Source organism: Salvelinus sp. IW2-2015, linkage group LG20 (genome assembly GCF_002910315.2).
Source record: "Salvelinus sp. IW2-2015 linkage group LG20, ASM291031v2, whole genome shotgun sequence".
Classification (NCBI taxonomy): Eukaryota; Metazoa; Chordata; class Actinopteri; order Salmoniformes; family Salmonidae; genus Salvelinus; species Salvelinus sp. IW2-2015.
The window spans coordinates 60,162,191-60,183,764 of record NC_036860.1 but is presented as its reverse complement, the minus strand read 5'-3'; the positions used below and the strand labels follow the sequence as shown (position 1 = coordinate 60,183,764).

At 44.3% G+C, this 21,574-nt stretch overlaps 1 protein-coding gene across 1 annotated transcript in view; it reads left to right on the top strand.

Annotated features, from left to right (window-relative positions):
* The window catches only part of LOC111980920 (aryl hydrocarbon receptor), a 40,762-nt gene extending 20,005 nt beyond the window's left edge, over window positions 1–20,757 (top strand). The window contains exons 3-11 of the mRNA XM_024011974.2: window positions 4,738–4,856; window positions 5,562–5,651; window positions 8,921–9,041; window positions 13,153–13,292; window positions 13,467–13,669; window positions 13,877–13,986; window positions 14,193–14,334; window positions 14,461–16,567; window positions 16,801–20,757. Of these exons, the coding sequence (XP_023867742.1) occupies window positions 4,738–4,856; window positions 5,562–5,651; window positions 8,921–9,041; window positions 13,153–13,292; window positions 13,467–13,669; window positions 13,877–13,986; window positions 14,193–14,334; window positions 14,461–16,567; window positions 16,801–16,860 (3,092 nt within the window). The 3' untranslated portion in view covers window positions 16,861–20,757. The remainder of the gene's footprint in view (window positions 1–4,737; window positions 4,857–5,561; window positions 5,652–8,920; window positions 9,042–13,152; window positions 13,293–13,466; window positions 13,670–13,876; window positions 13,987–14,192; window positions 14,335–14,460; window positions 16,568–16,800) is intronic.
* Window positions 20,758–21,574: the final 817 nt, after the last annotated feature.

The following is a 21,574-nucleotide window of genomic DNA, read 5'->3' as shown; positions in this document are numbered from 1 at the left end:
CATACATACATACATACATACATACATGCATACATACATGCATACATACATACATACATACATACATACATACATACATACATACATACATACATACATACATACATACATACATACATACATACATACACACTGCTGATATGAAGCGTTGACCATTTTCTCTGCTTTCTTTTGTGTCCTTTTGTCCTACTTACAAATGGAATCACTGCAGGTGTTTGTGTGTGTCTGTGTGTGTGTATGCGCGTGTGTACATGCACACATGTTTGTGTTAGCCCTGTAGGAAGTCACTGATACTCTGTTTGTTCCAGAAATAGCCCAGTGAACCATGATCAGGGATGCAATGATAATGATTATCAGTGTACTGTTTGTACTCTGTAGTTAGCGACCATCCTAAGAATAGCAGAAACATGGAATCTAGAATGTGGCTGTGGAGACATCTAGCACATATCCGCTCTCATCGGGACACCTGACGTCAAAAATCTCATATAGAGTCTGTCTGTCTGTCTGTGGCTCTTGAAGGTTTGTTCAATCAGTGGAGATTAGTTGAGTTAATGTAATGACATTCTGACTGTGTGTGGATCTATCCTACAGTCTGTGTAGAGTAGACTGTGTGGGTGGTTTGTTGATGAGAAAACCATAAAGTCTGTGTCTCTCAGGACTTGGCAGAATGTTATGTAGGATAATTGATGATGATTGACTTGTCTCTTTGATGTGAAATGTATGTACAGTATAGAGCTTATGCCAAGCTGTACATCACAGTAGCTCTCAGTTGTAGTACATTTATTAAAGACTGTGGAAATGATCATCCCAGTCTTTGGCAGGCCTTGGTGTTGTTCTGGGTAACCGTACATTTTGCTGTCATGAGTTGGGTCTTGGTCTGACTCACAAAGGCTCCAGACAGTCCTGTCTCCTCTCTGTCTATGGTGTGGACTGTACACTGCAACTAAATCTAAGGACTAAGAACTAAATCTGAGGACCAGTGTTTCCTCTGGGAAAAACAATTGGCCATGTGGGGAAAAGGGTGCGGATGGGGGGGGTTGAAGTCCCCCCCTCGGATAATTATTATGTAGAAGGATTGAGTTCTGGTGACTTTTTAAAAGGACATTTTACTCCAAAATAAAATTATGCTGACATAATTTCCACCTCCAAAAATGAGCAGTGTAACATATTGGTACAATTATTTGTAAATGTGTAAAATTATTAAATCAAGATAATACACTTTTTAATAACCCAGGAGCTTGTTGTGTTGCGAATTCCATTCTGTGAGCGGTGAGGCAGACCTAAGGCTACCAGCCACACATGCATTAAGAGTGAGTGTGTGGAGCCGTGAACTGTCCCTTATTTGTGTGGTGCTAAAACGTTCCAATTTGTCCACGCGCAGAGCTTATGTTCCCTCTCCCCACGTGAAAATAAGACATGTTGCCAAGTTCACTTTCACTGGATAGCCTAGCTCACTCTAAAATGGCCAACTTCACTGGATAGCCTAGCTCACGCTAAAATGGCCAACTTCACTGGATAGCCTAGCTCACGCTAAAATGGCCAACTTCACTGGATAGCCTAGCTCACGCTAAAATGGCCAACTTCACTGGATAGCCTAGCTCACGCTAAAATGGCCAACTTCACTGGATAGCCTGGCTCACGCTAAAATGGCAAACGTAGGCCTTACCGGAGAAATGAAAAGAAAGGTTATGATCAGTGAAGAGGCTACAACATCATTGTGGCAACAGGTGCTGCGCGAGGGCAATCCCCAGTTTGGAAGGACAACAACGGGGTAGATGGTTACACACCCTGCACATAGTGCAAGCAGGTAGGCCTATTTGTTTTAGATAATTCAGTTAATTATTATAATATTTTCTTTCATTTTTTTAAAAACATTTTTTTTTCATTTTATCCCCTTTTTCTCCCCAATTTCGTGGTATCCAATTGTTAGTAATTACTATCTTGTCTCATCGCTACAACTCCCGTACGGGCTCGGGAGAGACAAAGGTCGAAAGCCATGCGTCCTCCGAAACACAACCCAACCAAGCCGCACTGCTTCTTAACACAGCGCGCCTCCAACCCGGAAGCCAGCTGCACCAATGTGTCGGAGGAAACACCGTGCCGCTGGCTACCTTGGTTAGCGCGCACTGCGCCCGGCCCGCCACAGGGGTCACTGGTGCGCGATGAGACATGTATATCCCTACCGGCCAAACCCTCCCTAACCCGGACGACGCTAGGCCAATTGTGCGTCGCCCCACGGACCTCCCGGTCGCGGCTGGCTACGACAGAGCCTGGGCGCGATCCCAGAGTCTCTGGTGGCACAGCTAGCGCTGCGATGCAGTGCCCTAGACCACTGCGCCACCCGGGAGGCTCTTTCAGTTAATTATTTGAGGCTTTCGTTCATTTGACCATACACAGGCCATATAAAGTGTAAACCGATGCGGCTGGTAAAGTTTGAGTAGCCTACTTAATAAATGTAGCCAGTGGTGATTTTAGCATATAAATCTTGGTGGGGCAAAAGATTAAAAAGTGTGATGCATGCCAGCAAAGCCACTACACAACACAACACTAAACAATACATTAATTGCACTATAACGGTGACAAGCGGTGCCCACAAACTGGTAAGGCCTACATAAAGCTGCCCCAACATCTTACCACTGCTACACCTGGCTATCAACAGTTCATTCAGCCTCATTTACTGCCTTTTAAAAACATAGCTGATATGGCTGACTAGCTTAAATAAATGTGGTTTCGAATGACAATTGAGATGTACAAACTATGGCACAGGGGGACAACGAGCGGATAAGAGGCAATCCGTAATTTTGATTAAGACATTAATTAATGAGTGAGCTAGGACGGATGTAACGTTAGTCAATATAACTATTTGTTTAGCACTTTTGAAATGTACAGGGACCGAATTCAGAACATGGGCCATTCTTACAGCATTCTCCCTGTACACCAAGTCAGAACCATAGGATAAATAAAGGGGGCATATAAGCAGACAATGAAAGCTCTTACAATATTCGATGATTACATTTCTCTAAAACAAGTTATAGGCTACAGTAGAACAGTTAGAACAGTAGGTGAAAACTAAGAGGGGTAAATAGACCAAATTATTAAGGTGAGGCACATGGGCTACTAACATCTTTCTACACAACATACACTTAGTATTACTTTCTTAGCTACAGTATATACTGTATATACAGTATATATATCTCCCTGGCATATTACATCATTTATGAAGCAGCATACAATAAATCTTTGGACTCACATTGTTCATGCTGTGCTCACTTGAACAGGAAGGTGGCGCGGTGGTCCTCCGAGTTAACAGTTGTTTTGAGTGCGGCACAAATCATGCTTCATTGACAGCATGTCCAATGTTGAATGTTTTATCATTTTAAATTTCAAAAAAGCCCCTTAATCCCAGACTTGGAACCAAAGAGACACTGTCGCTGATTCCTTCCAAACCACTCGTTGAATTTACGATTTCCAACTTGTTGTGTAATGTTTATGTCCAATGGCCGATGAGCACCAATATGTTTTTATCTATAATTTCCCTTCATTATTTCTCTTCATATGACAAGGATTAAAAAGTATTTGCCAGTAGATTGTCGACCTGATTCATGATGATGACTGCTAGCTAAGATTGTGGAAGTATGATGTTGACATGATCAGTCCAATCAAAGCTACTGTACATATAATGTGATTTGATGTCATTTTGTCTGTGGCCAATGACCTTGAGCCTTCATGGATGGGCACTTCAATGGCAGCAACAGAAGGGCTAAAATTTTCAAGGTCTCCTCTTACACTTGGCAGTGACCTAGACTTGGCGCTCCGATAACGCTTGCCGTGCGGTACAGAGAGAACAGTGCATGACTAGGGTGGCACCGCCTGGTATAGAGCTCCTGGATGGCAGGAAGCTTGGCCCCAGTGATGTACGGAGGCCGAGCAGTTGCCATACCAGGCAGTGATGCAACCAGTCAGGATGCTCTCGATGGTGCAGCTGTAGAACCTTTTGAGGATCTGAGGACCCATGCCAAATAGGCTATGTCGTGCCCTCTTCACGACTGTCTTAGTGTGTTTGGACAATGATAGTTTGTTGGTGATGTGGACACCAAGGAACTTGAAGCTCTTAACCTGCTCCACTGCAGCCCCGTCGATGAGAATGGGGGCGTGCTCGGTCCTCCTTTTCCTGTAGTCTACAATCATCTCCTTCGTCTTGATCAGACTAAATTCGATTCTGGGAATTCTCTCCCTATGCCACTCGTAACTTAAATGTGCCATCGAGAGGAATATTTATCTTGCATAGAACACACAACAACACGCCGATTAGGTAAATAGATAAACTATTCTACTATGGGGTTGTCTGATTTTTATATTCATTACTTGTTTTGTTTGCAGAGGAAAAGTAAATGTGGACTGTTCCAGCATCTTCAAAAATACATAATCCTTTTTTCAGTTACATTTTCTGTGAAATTAGATTAGTCCAGTTACCATCGCCATGGCATTGTCCATTAGCTGTTATAAGAGGTACTATTTTTTTAATGTTACATATTTTCGGGGCGTGATTGCAGCGGAAACACTGCTAAGGACTAAGAACTAAGAACTAAATCTAAAAACTAAGTTTAAGGACTAAGAACAAATAAGTAAATCTAAGGACTAAGAAGTGAAATCTAAGAACCAAGAAGTATATCTAAGGACTAAGAAGTGAATCTAAGGACTAAGAACGAAGCCATGTTCTCCTCTCCTGTGTTCCAGCGACCCTCCAGAAGAAGTGTGAGTGGCCGGCCCCCCCTCTCAGTGGGAACTGGAGGAACGGACGGACAGCCACTTCTATAGACGGAGTCAGCCTCTCCGAGGGAAACCTACTGCTGCAGGTATACAGTCTGTGTGTAGGGTTTTTCTGCATCAAAAAGGGGCTTAGGTGGTGTGCGTGACAGGGGACGTGGCAATGAGTGCAGTTGGCTGTCGGTGCGGCTAAATTGTAGAGCATTTTAGAGGCGCCCATCTTGGCGGTGTAGAGAAGTCTTTGCATTTTAAAGCACATTTCCTACAATTCTACATATTTTGCTATGCAGCTGAGAGAAGGTCATTTCCTGTCATTTGACGGATTTTGCCATGATGCTGAGAGGATTTTGCCGTTTTAAAGGTAATTTCCTGCAATTTTATGCATTTTGCCATGGCTATTGCTGTGTTCTTCTGCTCAAACATAATAACAAAATTAGTACTGCTAAATTAATTGTTTTGATCATTTTCAATTTTCCCTGACTTTTATTTTATTTTGGTGATTGTTAGTTCACAAAGATTATATTATAAAAAATATATGTAGGTCCATTATCTGTTCCACATACTTTATATCTGATTTTATTCATTTAAGTTTACACTGAAAGCTTTTTACCAAACGCTTTACACTGTTTGAACTTTGGCGACCCCAAAAAATGCTTAGGCGGTCCGCCCTAGGATTACAATGGTTGTGTGTGTCCATGCTTGTGTGTGTATGTGTGGTGTGTGTGTACGTGCGTATGTGTGCATGAATATATGTGTGTGTGTGTGGGTTTCTCATGTGCTCTCTCTCTGTGTAGGCTCTGAATGGTTTTGTCCTGGTGGTCACCACTGATGGCTCTATCTTCTACGCCTCTCCAACCATCCAGGACTACCTGGGCTTCCACCAGGTACAACATGATTATTACTTATTGATTATGCTTATACAGTGCATTCAGAAAGTATTCAGACCTCTTGACCTTTTCCAAATGTTATTACATTACAGCTTTATTCTAAAATTGATTAAATATCAATATACACACAATACCCCATAATGACAAAGCACATTTTTTTACATAAAAAAWTTAAAACTGAAATATCACATTTATATAAGTATTTAGACCCTTTACTCAGTACTTTGTTGAAGCACCTTTGGCAGCGATTACAGCCTCGAGTCTTCTTTTTGGGGAGTTTCTCCCATTCTTCTCTACAGATCCTCTCAAGCTGTCAGGTTGGATGGGGAGTGTTGCTGCAAAGMTATTTTCAGTTCTCTCCAGAGATGTTTGATCGGGTTCAATTCCGGGCTCTGGCTGGGCCACTCAAGGACATTCATAGACTTGTCCCGAAGCCACTCCTGCGTTGTCTTGGCTGTGTGCTTAGGGTCATTGTCCTGTTGGAAGGTGAACCTTTGCCCCAGTCTGAGGTCCTGAGCGCACTGGAGCAGGTTTTCATCAAGGATCTCTCTGTACTTTACTCCGTTCATCTTTCCCTCGACCCTGACTAGTCTCCCAGTCCCTGCCGCTGAAAAACATCCCCTCAGCATGATGCTGCCACTATCATGTTTCATGGTGCCAGGTTTCCTCCAGACGTGACGGTTGGCATTCAGGCCAAAGAGTTCAATCGCGGGTTCATCAGACCAGAGAATCTTGTTTCTCATAGTCTGAGAGTCCATTAGGTGCTTTTTGGCAAACTCTAAGAGGGCTGTCATGTGCCTTTTATTGAGGAGTGGCTTCCGTCTGGCCATTCCACCATAAAGGCCTGATTGGTGGAGTGCTGCAGAGATGGTTGCCCTTCTGGAAGGTTCTTGCATCTACACAGAGGAACTCTGGAGCTCTGTCAGAGTGACCATCAGGTTTTTGGTCACCTCCCTGACCAAGGCCCTTCTCCCTCAATTGCTCAGTTTGGCCCGGCGGCCAGCTTGGTCTTGGTGGTCCCAAACTTCTTCCATTAAAGAATGATGTAGGCCACTGTGATCTTGGGGACTTTTAATGCTGAAGAAATGTTTTGGTACCGTTCCATAGATCTGTGCCTCGACACAATCCTGTCTCGGAGCTCTACGGACAATTCCTTCGACCTCATGGCTTGGTTTTTACTCTGACACGCACTGTCAACTGTGGGACCTTATATAGACAGGTGTGTGTCTTTCCAAATCATATCCAATCAAATTTATTTATTTACTACACGTGGACTCCAATCAAGTTGTAGAAACATCTCAAGGATGATCAATGGAAACAGGATGCACCTGAGCTCAATTTCGAGTGTCATAGCAAAGGGTCTGAATACTTATGTACCTAAGGTATTTCTATTTTTTTTTTTTTWTATAAAAACCTGTTTTCGATTTGTCCTTATGGGTATTGTGTGTAGATTGATGAAGAAAAATAGATTTAATCCATTTTAGAATGAGGTTGTAACGTATCAAAATGTGGTAAAAGTCAAGGGGTCTGAATACTTTACGAATGCACCGTAGGATTATTGATTATAGGATTTTGACAACTCAGGCTGCTTTCTATCTCATTATTTAGGACTAACTGTACTTTGAGGATTCTGAATATCACTCTGGGTATTAATGTGTTTAGTAATGTACACAGTAGCAGTCAAACGTCTGGACACACCTACTCATTCAAGGGTTTTTCTTTATTTTTACTATTTTCTACATTGTAGAATAATAGTGAAGACATCAACACTATGAAATAACACATATGGAATCATGTAGTAACCAAAAAAGTATTAAACAAATCAAAATATATTTTATATTCTTCAAAGTAGCCACCCTTTGCCTTGATGACAGTGTTGCACACTATTGGCATTCTCTCAACCAGATTCATAAGGTGGTATGCATTTCAATTAACAGGTGAGCCTTGTTAAAAGTCCATTTGTGTAATTTTCTTCTTTAATGCGTTTGAGACAATCAGTTGTGTTGTGACAAGGTAGGGGTGGTATACAGAAGGATAGCCCTATTTGGTAAAATACCAAATCCATATTATGGCAAGAACAGCTCAAATAAGCAAAGAGAAATGACAGTCCATCATTACTTTAAGACATGAAGGTCAATCAATCCGGAAAATCTCAAGAACTTTTACATTTTCTTCAAGTGCAGTGGCAAAAACCATCAAGCGCTATGAAGAAACTGGCTCACATGAGGACCACCACAGGAAAGGAAGACCCAGATTTACTTCTGCTGCAGAGGATAAGTTCATTAGAGTTACCAGCCTCAGAAATTGCAGCCCAAATAAATGCTTCACAGAGTTCAAGTAACAGACACATCTCAACATCAACTGTTCAGAGGAGACTGCGTCAATCAGGCCTTCATAGTCGAATTGCTGCAAAGAAACCACTACTAAAGGACACCAATAATAAGAAGAGACTTGCTTGGGCCAAGAAACACGAGCAATGGAAATAAGACCGGTGGAAATCTGTTCTTTGGTCTGATGAGTCCAAATTTAAGATTTTTGGTTCCAACCTCCGTATCTTTGTGAGATGCAGAGTAGGTGAACAGATGATATCTGCATGTGTGGTTCCCACCGTGAAGCATGGAGGAGGAGGTGTGATGGTGTGGGGTGCTTTGCTGGTGACACTGTCAGTGATTTATTTAGAATTCAAAGCACACTTAACCAGCATGGCTACCACAGCATTCTGCAGCGATACGCCATCCCATCTGGTTTGTGCTTAGTAGGACTATCATTTGTTTTTCAACAGGACAATGACCCAACACACCTCCAGGCTGTGTAAGGGCTATTTGACCAAGAAGGAGAGTGATGGAGTGCTATATCAGATGACCTGGCCTCCACAATCACCCGACCTCAACCCAATTGAGATGGTTTGGAATGAGTTGGACCGCAGAGTGAAGGAAAAGCAGCCAACAAGTGCTCATCATATGTGGGAACTCCTTCAAGACTGTTGGAAAAGTATTCCTAATGAAGCTGGTTGAGAGAATGCCAAGAGTGTGCAAAGCTGTCATCAAGGCAAATGGTGGCTACTTTGAAGAATCTCAAATATAAAACATATTTGGATTTGTTTAACACTAACACTTTTGGTTACTACATGATTTCATAATTGTTATTGCATAGTGTTGATGTCTTCACTATTATTCTACAATGTAGAAAATAGTAAAAATAAAGAAAAACCCTTGAATGAGTAGGTGTGTCCATACGTTTTACTGGTACTGTATATTTCTGTCCAGTCTGATGTGGTGCACCAGAGTGTGTATGAGCTGATACACATGGATGACAGAGCCATGTTCAGGTGTCAGCTTCACTTCGCCCTCAAGCCCAATCAGACCGACTCAGAGGCCGGACCAGATGGTATGTTCAGTATATTTATTTATTTATTTTATTGAACCTTTATTTAACTTGGCAAGTCAGTTAAGAACAAATTATTATTTACAATGACAGCCTAGCAAAAGGCCTCCTGCGTGGACGGGGGATAAAACATTTTTTTTATATATATATAAATATATACAGTTGAAGTCGGAAGTTTACATACACCTTGGCCAAGTACATTTAAACTCAGTTTTTCACAATTCCTGACATTTTCCTCCTCATGATGCCATCTATTTTGTGAAGTGCACCAGTCCCTCCTGCAGCAAAGCACCCCCACAACATGATGCTGCCACCCCCGTGCTTCACAGTTGGGATGGTGTTCTTAGGCTTGCAAGCCTCCCCCTTTTTCCAAAAAGTTCTATTTTTGTTTCATCAGACCAGAGGACATTTCTCCAAAAAGTATGATCTTTGTCCCCATGTGCAGTTGCAAACCGTAGTCTTGGCTTTTTTATGGCGGTTTTGGAGCAGTGGCTTCTTCCTTGCTGAGCAGCATTTCAGGTTATGTCGATATATAACTCGTTCTACTGTGGATATAGATACTTTTGTACCTGTTTCCTCCAGGATCTTCACAAGGTCCTTTGCTGTTGTTCTGGGATTGATTTGCACTTTTCGCACAAAAGTAYRTTCATCTCTAGGAGACAGAATGCGTCTCCTTCCTGAGYGSTATRACGGYTGCATGGTCCCATGGTGTTTATACTTGCGTACTATTGTTTGTACAGATRAACATGGTACCTTCAGGCGTTTGGAAATTGCTCCCAAGGATGAACCAGACTTGGACCATGTTAGATCTTTTTTTAACCATTCCTGAACCTGAGCCTGAGCTATGTTGTTGATGTAAATTGAGAAGAGCGTGGGGGCCTAGGATCGAGCCTTGGGGTACTCCCTTGGTGACAGGCAGTGGCTGAGACAGCAGATGTTCTGACTTTATACACTGCACTCTTTTGAGAGAGGTAGTTAGCAAACCAGGCCAAAGACCCCTTAGAGACACTAATACTCCTTAGCCAGCCCATAAGAATGGAATGGTCTACCGTATCAAAAGCTTTGGCCAAGTCAATAAAAATAGCAGCACAACATTGCTTAGAATCAAGGGCAACGGGCAAATAACAAATATTCTGTGTAGCCATTTGATTAGCTGTTCAGGAGTCTTATGGATTGGGGGTAGAAGCTGTTTAGAAGCCTCTTGGACCTAGACTTGGCGCTTCGGTACTGCTTGCCGTGCGGTAGCAGAGAGAACAGTCAATTACTAGGGTGGCTGGAGTCTTTGCCAATTTTTAGGGCCTTCCTCTGACATCGCCTGGTACAGAGGTCCTGGATGGCAGGAAGCTTGGCCCTGGTGATGTACTGGGCTGTACGCACCACCCTCTGTAGTGCCTTGCGGTCAGAGKCCGAGCAGTTGCCATGCCAGGCAGTGATGCAACCCATCAGGATGCTCTCAATGGTGCAGCTGTAAAACTTTTTGAGGATCTGAGGACCCATGCCAAATCTTTTCAGTCTCCTGAGGGGGSATAGGTTTTGTTGTGGGTCTTCACGATCGTCTTGGTGTGCTTGTACCATGTTAGTTTGTTGGTGATGTGGACACCAAGGAACTTGAAGCTCTCAACCTGCTCCACTGCAGACCTGTCGATGAGAATGGGGGCGTGCTCGGTCCTCCTTTTCCTGTAGTCCACAATCATCTCCTTTGTCTTGATCACGTTGAGGGAGAGGTTTTTGTCCTGGCACCACACGGTCAGGACCTCCCTATAGGCTGTCTCATCGTTGTCGGTGATCAGGCCTACCACTGTTGTGTCATCAGTAAACTTAATGATGGTGTTGGAGTTGTGCCTGGCCGTGCAGTCATGAGTGAACAGGGAGTACAGGAGGGGACTGAGCACGCACCCCTGAGGGGCCCCCATGTTGAGGATCAGCATGGCGAATGTGTTGTTACCTACCCTTACCAGCTGGGGGCGGCCCGTCAGGAACTCCAGGATCCAGCTGTAGAAGGAGGTGTTTAGTCCCAGGGTCCTTAGCTTAGTGATGAGCTTTGAGGGCACWATGGGGTTGAACACTGAGCTGTATTTAATGAATAGCATTCTCGCATAGGTGTACCTTTTTTCCAGGTGGGAAAGGGCAGTGTGGAGTGCAATAGAGATTGCATCATCTGTGGATCTGTTGGTGCGGTATGCAAATTGGAGTGGGTCTAGAGTTTCTGGGATAACACATCCATAACCTGAGTGTAAACCAGATTACATACCAGACGGAATACTATAATACTATCAAGAAAGCCAGTCAGTTGATTATTGACAAGTTTTTCCAACACTTTAGATAAACATGTCAAAATAGAAATAGGCCTATAACTGTTAGGATCAGCTTGATCTCCCCCTTTAACCTCTCTAGGCTAGATGGGACGCTACCGGCCCACCTGACCAACATCCAGTGAAAGTGCAGGGCGCCAAATTCAAACTACAGAATTGTAAATATTTAACATTCTTGAAAATACACATGCAATATGTCAAAATAAAGCTGAACTTCTTGTTAATCCAGCCACGGTGTCAGATTTCAAAAAGCAAACCATGTGATTATCTGAGGACAACACCCCATCAAWCAAACACAGACAATCATATTTCATCCCGCCAGGCGCGACACAAAACTAAGAAATAACGATATAATTCATGCCTTACCTTTGAAGAGCTTCTTCTGTTGGCACTCCAATATGTCCCATAAACATCACAAATGGTCCTTTTGTTCGATTAATTCCGTCGTTATATCTCCAAAATGTCAATTTATTTGGCGCGCTTGATCCAGAAAAACACCGGTTCCAACTCGCGCAACATAACGACAAAATATCTAATAAGTTACCTGTAATCTTTGTCAAAACATTTCAAACAACTTTCCTAATACAACTTTACGTATTTTTGTATGTAAATAATCGATMAAATTTAAGACGGGATAAACTGCGTTCAATAGCGGATACAAACAAAGTGGAGCGAGCTTTCAGGTCGCGCGCCCCAACCACAACAGTACACTAGACTCGACCCTCGTTCTGAACAGCCCTACTTCTTCATTACACAAAGGAAAAACATAAACCAATTTCTAAAGACTGTTGACATCCAGTGGAAGCGATAGGAACTGCAAGCAAGGCCCTTAGAAATCTAGATCCACATAGAAAACTCATTGAAAATACTGTCACCTCAACAACAACAAAAATCCTGGATGGTTTGTCCTCGGGGTTTCGCCTGCCAAATAAGTTATGTTATACTCACAGACATCATTCAAACAGTTTTAGAAACTTCAGAGTGTTCAATCCAAATCTACTAATAATATGCATGTCCTAGCTTCTGGGCCTGAGTAGCAGGCAGTTTACTTTGGGCACGCTTTTCATCCGGACGTGAAAATACCGCCCCCTAGCCTAGAGAAGTTAAATAAAGGACAACCGTGGCTGCCTTCCAAGCAATGGGAACCTCCCCAGAAAGGAGAGATTAGCTTGACGATGATCAGGGCAGCAACCTTAAAGAAGAAAAGGTCTAAACCATCTGACCCAGATGTTCTTTTGGGGTCAAGTTTCAGGATCTCCGTTAGCACCTCGGACTCAGTGACCGCCTGCAGGGAGAAACTTTGTTGCGGTGCAGAGGAAAAAGAGGGAGAAGCGTCGGGGCTAGTCGCATTAGAAGGTGTGGGAGATGAGGGAATGTTGGACGGGCAAGGAGGCATGGCTGAGTCAAATAGGAATCCAGACTTAATGAAGTGGTGATTAAAGAGCTCAGCCATGTGCTGCTTGTCAGTAACAACCACATTATCAGCATTACGGTACATGGGCAGCTGTGAGGAGGAGGGTTTATTCTCCAGGTTTTTAACCGTTTTCCAGAACTTCTTGGGGTTAGACCCACAGAGAGAGAACTGCTCCTTAAAGTAACTACATTTGGCCTTCCGGCTAGCCTGAGTGCACTTATTTCTCATTTGCCTRGACGAGAGCCAGTCAGCCTGAGTATGCGTGTGCCAAGCTTTTTGCCACAGCCCTCTTAATATGCTGTTTCTTTTAGTGATTGGTCATTTATTGATTAAACAGTCCAAAGATCTCAAACATGTATCTGATGGTAATGTCCTCTGTCCTATGCAGCCATCCAGTCTAGCAGTAGGCCCCACAGTGAGTCTATGAGCTACCTGACCCAGCACATCCCTGAAGAGAACAGGTCCTTCCTAGAGAGAAGCTTCTGCTGTCGCTTCCGCTGTCTCCTAGACAACTCCTCCGGCTTCCTGGTAGGACAGCATGAAAATAAATAGATATGACTAATATATCAAATATAATCCATAGATCCATATATTACATAAATACATTGTCCATTTAATCCATAAATGACATGGACATTATCCATAATCTACTCTCCCAAAATCTATTCAAAATATTAATTGTATACAACACTCTCCCTCTAGGCGTTGAACTTCCAGGGACGTCTGAAGTATGTTCGAGGCCAGGGAAGGCTGGGGGATGACGGGGCCTCGGTCCCCGCTCAGCTGGCCCTGTTTGCCATCGCCACACCCATGCAGACCCCAGCTGTCATGGAGATCAGGACCAAGACACTCATTTTCCAGACCAAACACAGACTCGACTTCGCCCCCATGGGCATAGATACTAGGTACCATTACGACAGGGAAACTGTGAATGTACTCCTTCATCACATCTCATAGCACCACTGGGAACACAGTACCCTCCCAGGGTCTTATAAAGAGGGAACCTGAGAGGACAAATGTTTGTTCCCTGAGAGATATTTTTGCTGTGTGTGTGTGTGTGTGTGGTGTGTGTGCACGTTTGTCTGTCTGTGTGTCTGTTCTCTCCCCTCCAGAGGTAAAGTGGTGCTGGGTTACTCTGAGACAGAGTTGGTCACTCCAGGCTCAGGTTACCAGTTCATCCATGCTGCTGACATGATGTACTGCGCAGACAACCACATCAAAAGTGAGTTACACTATAGTTACTCATTACACATATACACATACACACACACGCATGCACGCACGCACGCACGCACGCACGCACGCACGCACATCTAAGTCTTATCTTATTAAAGCTTCGATCTGGTATTTCGCAAGCGAACATTCACTATGATGCAGACTCTGACTCCTATCTCTCTCTCTTGCTCTCTCTCCTCTATCTCTCTGTAGTGATAAAGACAGGAGAGACTGGTTTCACCATCTTCAGGCTGCTGACTAAGGCAGGTGTGTGGGTGTGGGTTCAGGCCAACGCCAGGGTCGTCTTCAAGGCAGGGAGACCCGACTTCATCATCGCTCGACAGAAAGCCCTAACGTGAGTCCACTGTTGATATTACGATTTACTCTCCCCAACAGTTATAGTTGTATCATTCCATGGTATTTATATACGCTTACATACGGTATGTTTTAGTGACCTTTGACCTTTGTCACCCATCTACAGAAACAAAGAGGGCGAGGAGCACCTGCATAAGCGGAGAATGGAGCTTCCCTTCAACTTTGCCACTGGGGAGGCTCTGCTGTATGAGTCCTGTCCCTCTCTGAATACTGCCATTATGCCTCCAGGACCACCCATCCCCCCTGGTCTCACTCCCCCAGGCTCCAGCCCTGAGGACAAGCCCCTGGACCCTGCGTCTCTCCTGGGGTCCCTACTCAGTCAGGACCGCTCTGTTTATACTCAGCCCCAGGACGCTAAACCTAACCTGGACCTCCAGGTYTTTTCCCCCAACCTAGACACAGCCTTCCCCCAGGACCAGGACCCAGGCCTGGAGAGAGCCTTCCTGGACAGCCACGCTCTGCTGAGTGTCCCTGGGGAGCTCCAGGGGCCCCAGAGGCCCAGCAGGGGAGACCCCACAGCGCAGGCCATGATGGACTCTCTGGGGGAGATCCTGGGGGAGATGGGGGCGGGGGGCTTGGAGGGGCTGGAGGTGGAGGAGACAGAGCTGAGGGAGTGGGAGAGCACTCTCCTCAGGATCAACATGGAACAGCAGGATGTGACGGGGGAGCTGTATGATATCTTAGCCAATGATGTGTTCTCCTACGTGGAGGAGGCTCTGATGAGAGAGCGTGATGATGGATGTGTGAAGGGCAGCTTGGGACAGGGCACTGAGCCAATCAACAGACTTTCTGCTCACATCACTGCCAATCAAAACATACTACGTGGGTTCCCTCACTCCCAGAGTTCCATATTGCCAGGAAACCAGGGGTTCAATGGCGGGAACGGCTCCCACAGTGAGAACCTATGGCATTTGGCTGGTCCACACATGACCTCTAACCTCAACAGCTTTGGAGAGCAGAGGTTGCTAGGAAATGGAGTTGTTGGTGGTGTGGAGCAAGGGCTGGGGTGTAGTCCTGGGACTGTGAGAGAGCCACGGAGGACTGTAAACACAAACACACTACCCAGAGCTGCTCAGACCGTTGCAGGGCAATGGACTCAAGGAAGCGGTGCAGATCTCCATGGCAACCAAATGGTCCCACAACCTTCTCATACTATCAACCAACCAGAGTCCTGGATACCCTCCATCCAAAATATATATCATAATAACCACACCTCTCTCCCTGTCCCTCTCCCAAACTTTAACAACAATCTCCCTGAGGCCTTTGACCAAACCATGCAGCCCAGCCTGGAGTTATACCACTCTGAGACTGGAGATGCAAACAGGCAGTTCTCAGGGCAGCCCTATCCAGGTCTGTCATATCAGGACCCAAGGCAGTCTTGGCAACAGCCACGGCAACACACACAATGGCAACCACGGCAGATACCACAGGGTTTTCCTGCTAAGCCGGTAAACAGACATCGTCACACACACCCCAAACACAGCACACACATACCGTCCAATAACGCATCCAGAACTCAAACACTCACACACATACCGTCCAATAACGCATCCAGAACTCAAACACTCACACACATACCGTCCAATAACGCATCCAGAACTCAAACACTCACACACACCACACACACACCCTCAGGCAGCTGTATGTTTGACAAGACAGCTCCAAATGTCTCCAATCCCTCCAGCCCCCTTACAACTGCCCCAAGCAGATCACACGGTCTCATACCTGCTCCCACTCACTACAATGGACCCAGACCCTCTCCCACTCTTTCCAATTACTGTAGAACCAGCTCCTCAACCCAGGCCCCCAAAGTCTTTATGACTTACCCTCAAGCGTCCATAATCCCAAGATCTACCAACTCTTATCCCCAAGACTCCATTCCTAACCTAACCTACCCCCCAGCCTCCATCCCCACCCCCATCCCCGCCCTATCCAGAGGGGCTCAGACGGATAAGGACACAGGAGCTATCCCTGCCTGGTCTGGGGCTCCGTACCTGGGCATGAAGCAGCTCCCAGGCCCCTTTCCCAGCCCCAAGCAGGTTCCCCAGAGCACATGGGGAAATGGCAGCTGTAGTGATCCCAATGAAGGAAGCTTGATGCTGGGTCAGAGGGGGTTGGAAGAAAGCCTCCTTCCTGGAGGTCCGACGCCAGGATTTCCTCCTGAGAACGGATCTGTAGAGTCATCTTTATTCTACTGGAATGGACAAACACAGGTGAGACAGTGCCGAACTTCATCTCACTACTGTTTTAACAAGATTCTGGGGGCCTCCCATGCTCACAAGTTTAGATGAGGATGACCCTCCAATGTGATCTGTCTTGAAGTCATCTGTCCTTCCATAGGTCCCTACCGGTCCTAATGGTGATGTGTCTTGAAGTCATCTGTCCTTCCATAGGTCCCTAGCGGTCCTGATGGTGATGCGTCTTTAACTCATCTGTCCTTCCATAGGTCCCTGCCGGTCCTAATGGTGATGTGGATCCTTTTCTCTTCACTGGCAACATCTCCTAGATTCTCTAGGACTAAGAGGAACCTACAAGTAACCATCTCCACAATGGAACCACCAACATCTTTTGGACTCTAGGACCTACCTTGGAACCACCAACATCTTTTGGACTCTAGGACCTACCTTGGAACCACCAACATCTTTTGGACTCTAGGACCTACCTTGGAACCACCAACATCTTTTGGACTCTAGGACCTACCTTGGAACCACCAACATCTTCTGGAAGAATACAACTGTACAAAAACCAGCACCTCTATTGAAGACTGTTGGAGCTGGATAATATTCTATATTATATTTAATTTCCTTGTTCGGTTGAAGGGTGCTGCTTTCCAGCCATGGACAGCCATCGGTTTAATGTTCAGACTAGGGCTGTTACGGTGACCGTATTACTGCCACGGTGACCGTATTACTGCCACACCGGCAGTCACTAGTCATGACCGCAGTCAATTTCCATGTGACCGTTTAGTCACGCTAACTAGGCTTCTCCCAGCTCTGATGCTGCTGATGGTCATAACTGCTTGGCACTCAGCACTCTATTGTCCCTCTAATCACTCTGGCATCAATGCAAATGTAATTGAAAATCAAATCAAACACTTCATGAGAGCCCATGAGCTGTGGAATTGCGTGAGAAAACAGAGTGATGGCCTCTATTAAAAAGAGGAGGATCCCATCAGCTTTCTATTTTTCAACTTTCCTAATATTAAGCACATTGCTTCGCTTTACAACAGGAGTATAGCCTACCTGGCTGGCATGAAAATGAACCACGTAAAAGAGTCTTCCATTCGCTATTTAAGTGCGTAGATGACATGTATTTTTTTCCCCTGCCCCTGTTCCGAGACAGGTGCATGATCATGGTCCATTCTAAATCCAAACTAATTTCACACATATATTATTTAGTATATGTAAAGACAATATTAAATTAAGAATAGTCTGAATATTAGCCTTTCACTTGTGAATGATGCCCAGCATGTGTAGTAAGGCAACAAACAGCGCATTCCTTTTTTGTTGTTGACTTTTTCAAATCATGGTCACACACCTCATGTAGCCTAGCCCATAGGCCTATATATGTTGAAAGGGTTTGTATCACAACTAAAGTGGCCAAATAACTTCTTAAAATAAAGAACATTAATCCGCTTTACAACTGGTGTAGAGCATACATGGAATACATAGGCGGCACTGGCATACATAGGCGGCACATGAGTTTCAAGTTTGTGGAAGATAATTTTCCCCATAAAATGCACTTTTATAATAAAGCATTACAGGCGTAATCGCTTTTGAGGTCACTTTTTAGAATGGTGTTTTCTTGTTAATTGATTGCATTTGGAATTCATGCTTATAGCGTTCATGCTTATAGCATTCATGCTTATAGCGTACTGCCGTGTGCGCATTGCTGTGCTTATAATGTGAAGAAATAGCCTAATAGTTTATCAACATTTTAAGCTAAACTTTCTGATCTGTTGCATCAGCCTCATTGCTTTTAAAATGTTTTATTAATTTGGAATCTAGCGCATCTCACAACTGTTCCAGACTATGCTTTGAATATTTCTTTCTCACACAGAATAGGTAGAATAGAATAGGTCAACTTCTGTACTATGGGGGATAGTAGGTTGACATAGGCTAGTGGTTTTGCTGTTGGTTAGGACAACTCATCTTGTTTGCTGATGAAAAGTCAATGTGGACAGTTCTTCTAACATCTTCAAAATGGGCCTGGGATTTGATGAGAAGGAAGCACTCAGTTGCGTCCTCAATATGTCTGTCTTCACTTGTAGCCTACTTCAGAGCTGAGATGCCTTTGAGAAGGACCCGATCACCGTGACGGGCATTGCCTAATAAGAATTGATATATCTGAGAGAGCCATGTGATTGAGAGATCAAATTTATTTATATAGCCCTTCGTACATCAGCTGATATCTCAAAGTGCTGTACAGAAACCCAGCCTAAAACCCCAAACAGCAAGCAATGCAGGTGTAGAAGCACAGTGGCTAGGAAAAACTCCCTAGAAAGGCCCTAGGAAGAAACCTAGAGAGGAACCAGGCTATGAGGGGTGGCCAGTCCTCTTCTGGCTGTGCCGGGTGGAGATTATAACAGAACATGGCCAAGATGTTCAAATGTTCATAAATGACCAGCATGGTCAAATAATAATAATCACAGTAGTTGTCGAGGGTGCAGCAAGTCTGCACCTCAGGAGTAAATGTCAGTTGGCTTTTCATAGCCGATCATTAAGAGTATCTCTACCGCTCCTGCGGTCTCTAGAGAGTTGAAAACAGCAGGTCTGGGACAGGTAGCACGTCCGGTGAACAGGTCAGGGTTCCATAGCCGCAGGCAGAACAGTTGAAACTGGAGCAGCAGCACGGCCAGGTGGACTGGGGACAGCAAGGAGTCATCATGCCAGGTCGGTCCTCCGAGAGAGAGAAAGAGAGAATTAGAGAGAGCATACTTAAATTCACACAGGACACCGGATAAGACAGGACATTGCATTGCAGTGCTAGCTGTGCCACTAGAGATTCCGTGTTCGAGTCCAGGCTCTGTCGCAGCCGGCCGCGACTGGGAGACCCATGGGGCGGCGCACAATTTGCCTAGCGTCGTCCGGGTTAGGGGAGGGTTGGGCCGGCAGGGATGTCCTTGTCACATCGCGCACAAGCGACTCCTGTGGCGGGCTGGGCGCAGTGCATGCTTACACGGTCACCAGGTGTACGGTGTTTCCTCCGACACATTGGTGTGGCTGGCTTCCGGGTTAAGTGGGCATTGTGTGAAGAAGCAGTGTGGCTTGGTTGGGGACGCACGGCTCTCAACCTTCGCCTTTCCCGAGTCCATACGGGAGTTGCAGTGATGAGACAAGACTATAACTGGCAATTGGATACCATGAAATTGGGAATATTTTTTTTTAATACAATTTGTTTTTACAAAAAAAAAGCTAATGTTTCATACAACTTTTTTTTTTCAAATCATCATTAGTTGCATCATGTAGTCTTAGAATGTATAAAAATCTAAACATATAGCCCAGCGTTTGTATCACAACTAAAGTTACATAACTCTAAATGAAGCATATAGGAGGACCAGTTTCTTTGTTAACCACTCAACACAGGACCTAACATAAGGACAACTCAGAGTATGCTATTCTGTTCTTCTGAAATAGACTACATTTTCTTGATGTTTCTTTAGACCTGTCTAAAATTTAAAAAAATATTTATTGTGAAGGTGTAGGCTATATTACATTGATTTATTATACTTTTTTTGAAATGTAGTTCCAAAATTCTGCATAAGTGGCTTGTAGGCTATGTGTGGAAGCCAGGAGATACTAAGTATGTTTATGTTAATTAACGGTAAATTACCGTGAGACCGCCAGTTATTTGCTTGACAATCACCGGCTGACAAAATGTCATGACCGCCACAGCCCTAGTTCAGACTGTGTGTTAGTGGCATAGTGACTGCAAAATGTCATGACCGCCACAGCCCTAGTTCAGACTNTAGTTCAGACTGTGTGTTAGTGGCATAGTGACTGCAAAATGTCATGACCGCCACAGCCCTAGTTCAGACTGTGTGTTAGTGGCATAGTGACTGCAGCTGAGGGTCCATTCAGATGGACAGAACATGTCTACATATATGACATTTCATCATCGATACAAAGGACTTCACTCTCCCCACCACATGACAATGTGAATTTATCAACACAACATCTGTTTTAGCAGGATCTGTCTGTGTTTTCAAAGTCATTTTCTCTCCCACACTAGCCTGGCCATTCTGTCAGCTCAACTTGAGTTTCTTGTGCACTTCTCATCATGTTTTCTTTTTTGTCTGTTTCCATTCCAAGAAACAAGATGGCTGAACCTCTAGCTTTAAAGACAGACGGGAGGTAATGTTTTTTGGAAGTTGCAAAGGCTTTTAAAAAATGTTTTAAACCCACATACAGCAGTTTGAGTATGATTGAGTGTCCATGTTGATACGATAAGCATCAAAAGGAGTGCATTGTGTTCGTTGTTTGTTTTTAACTTGTTTGGTGTCATATTGTTTTGGTCTTCAAAGACATCTTATTGTGTTGATATTATTGTTTCTGTTCAAGCTTTAGCTGACTAGCCTGTAGCCCTAAAACATCAGCACTACCAGGAAACAGCCTGCCTGCTGCTTGTGCCTTAGCCATAGACTGYCCCAATATGTTAGAGATCACATATAGCACTTAATTGGTCAACCATTGACTTTATTACATTATGATTGCTTTACATGTGTAACCATTTAAAATTACCCAACAAATCATGCTTAACTTGTCATTGACTTATACGATAAGTATGTTACACATTAAATGTGTAACATACTGTATATGAATACTGGAGGTTATGAATGGTTGGACAGGTTTCTAGCTATTCACTAAGTAAACAATTTGTACATTTGGTGATCATTGGAGATTTTTATAAAAGTTGCACGAAGCTGTTTTGAAGACACCAGCCCAGATCCGCACTCTGTATTTTGAAATAAACAGTACTAATGTCCAGTAGTCATAGGAGTTAGAGGACTTTCTACTGTATCTGACACATCAACTATATATCCCCTTCATCCCTGGATGCTGGTTGATCACAGTATCCTGCATTATTGTAAAAAGAGAAACCTATTTAATGACTCAAATGCACAGATTGCACAAATGTATAATTTTGATATATGTTCGATATGTTATATTGGAACCCTGGTGAGCAGAGGGGGGGGGGGGGTAGTTCGATATGTTATATTG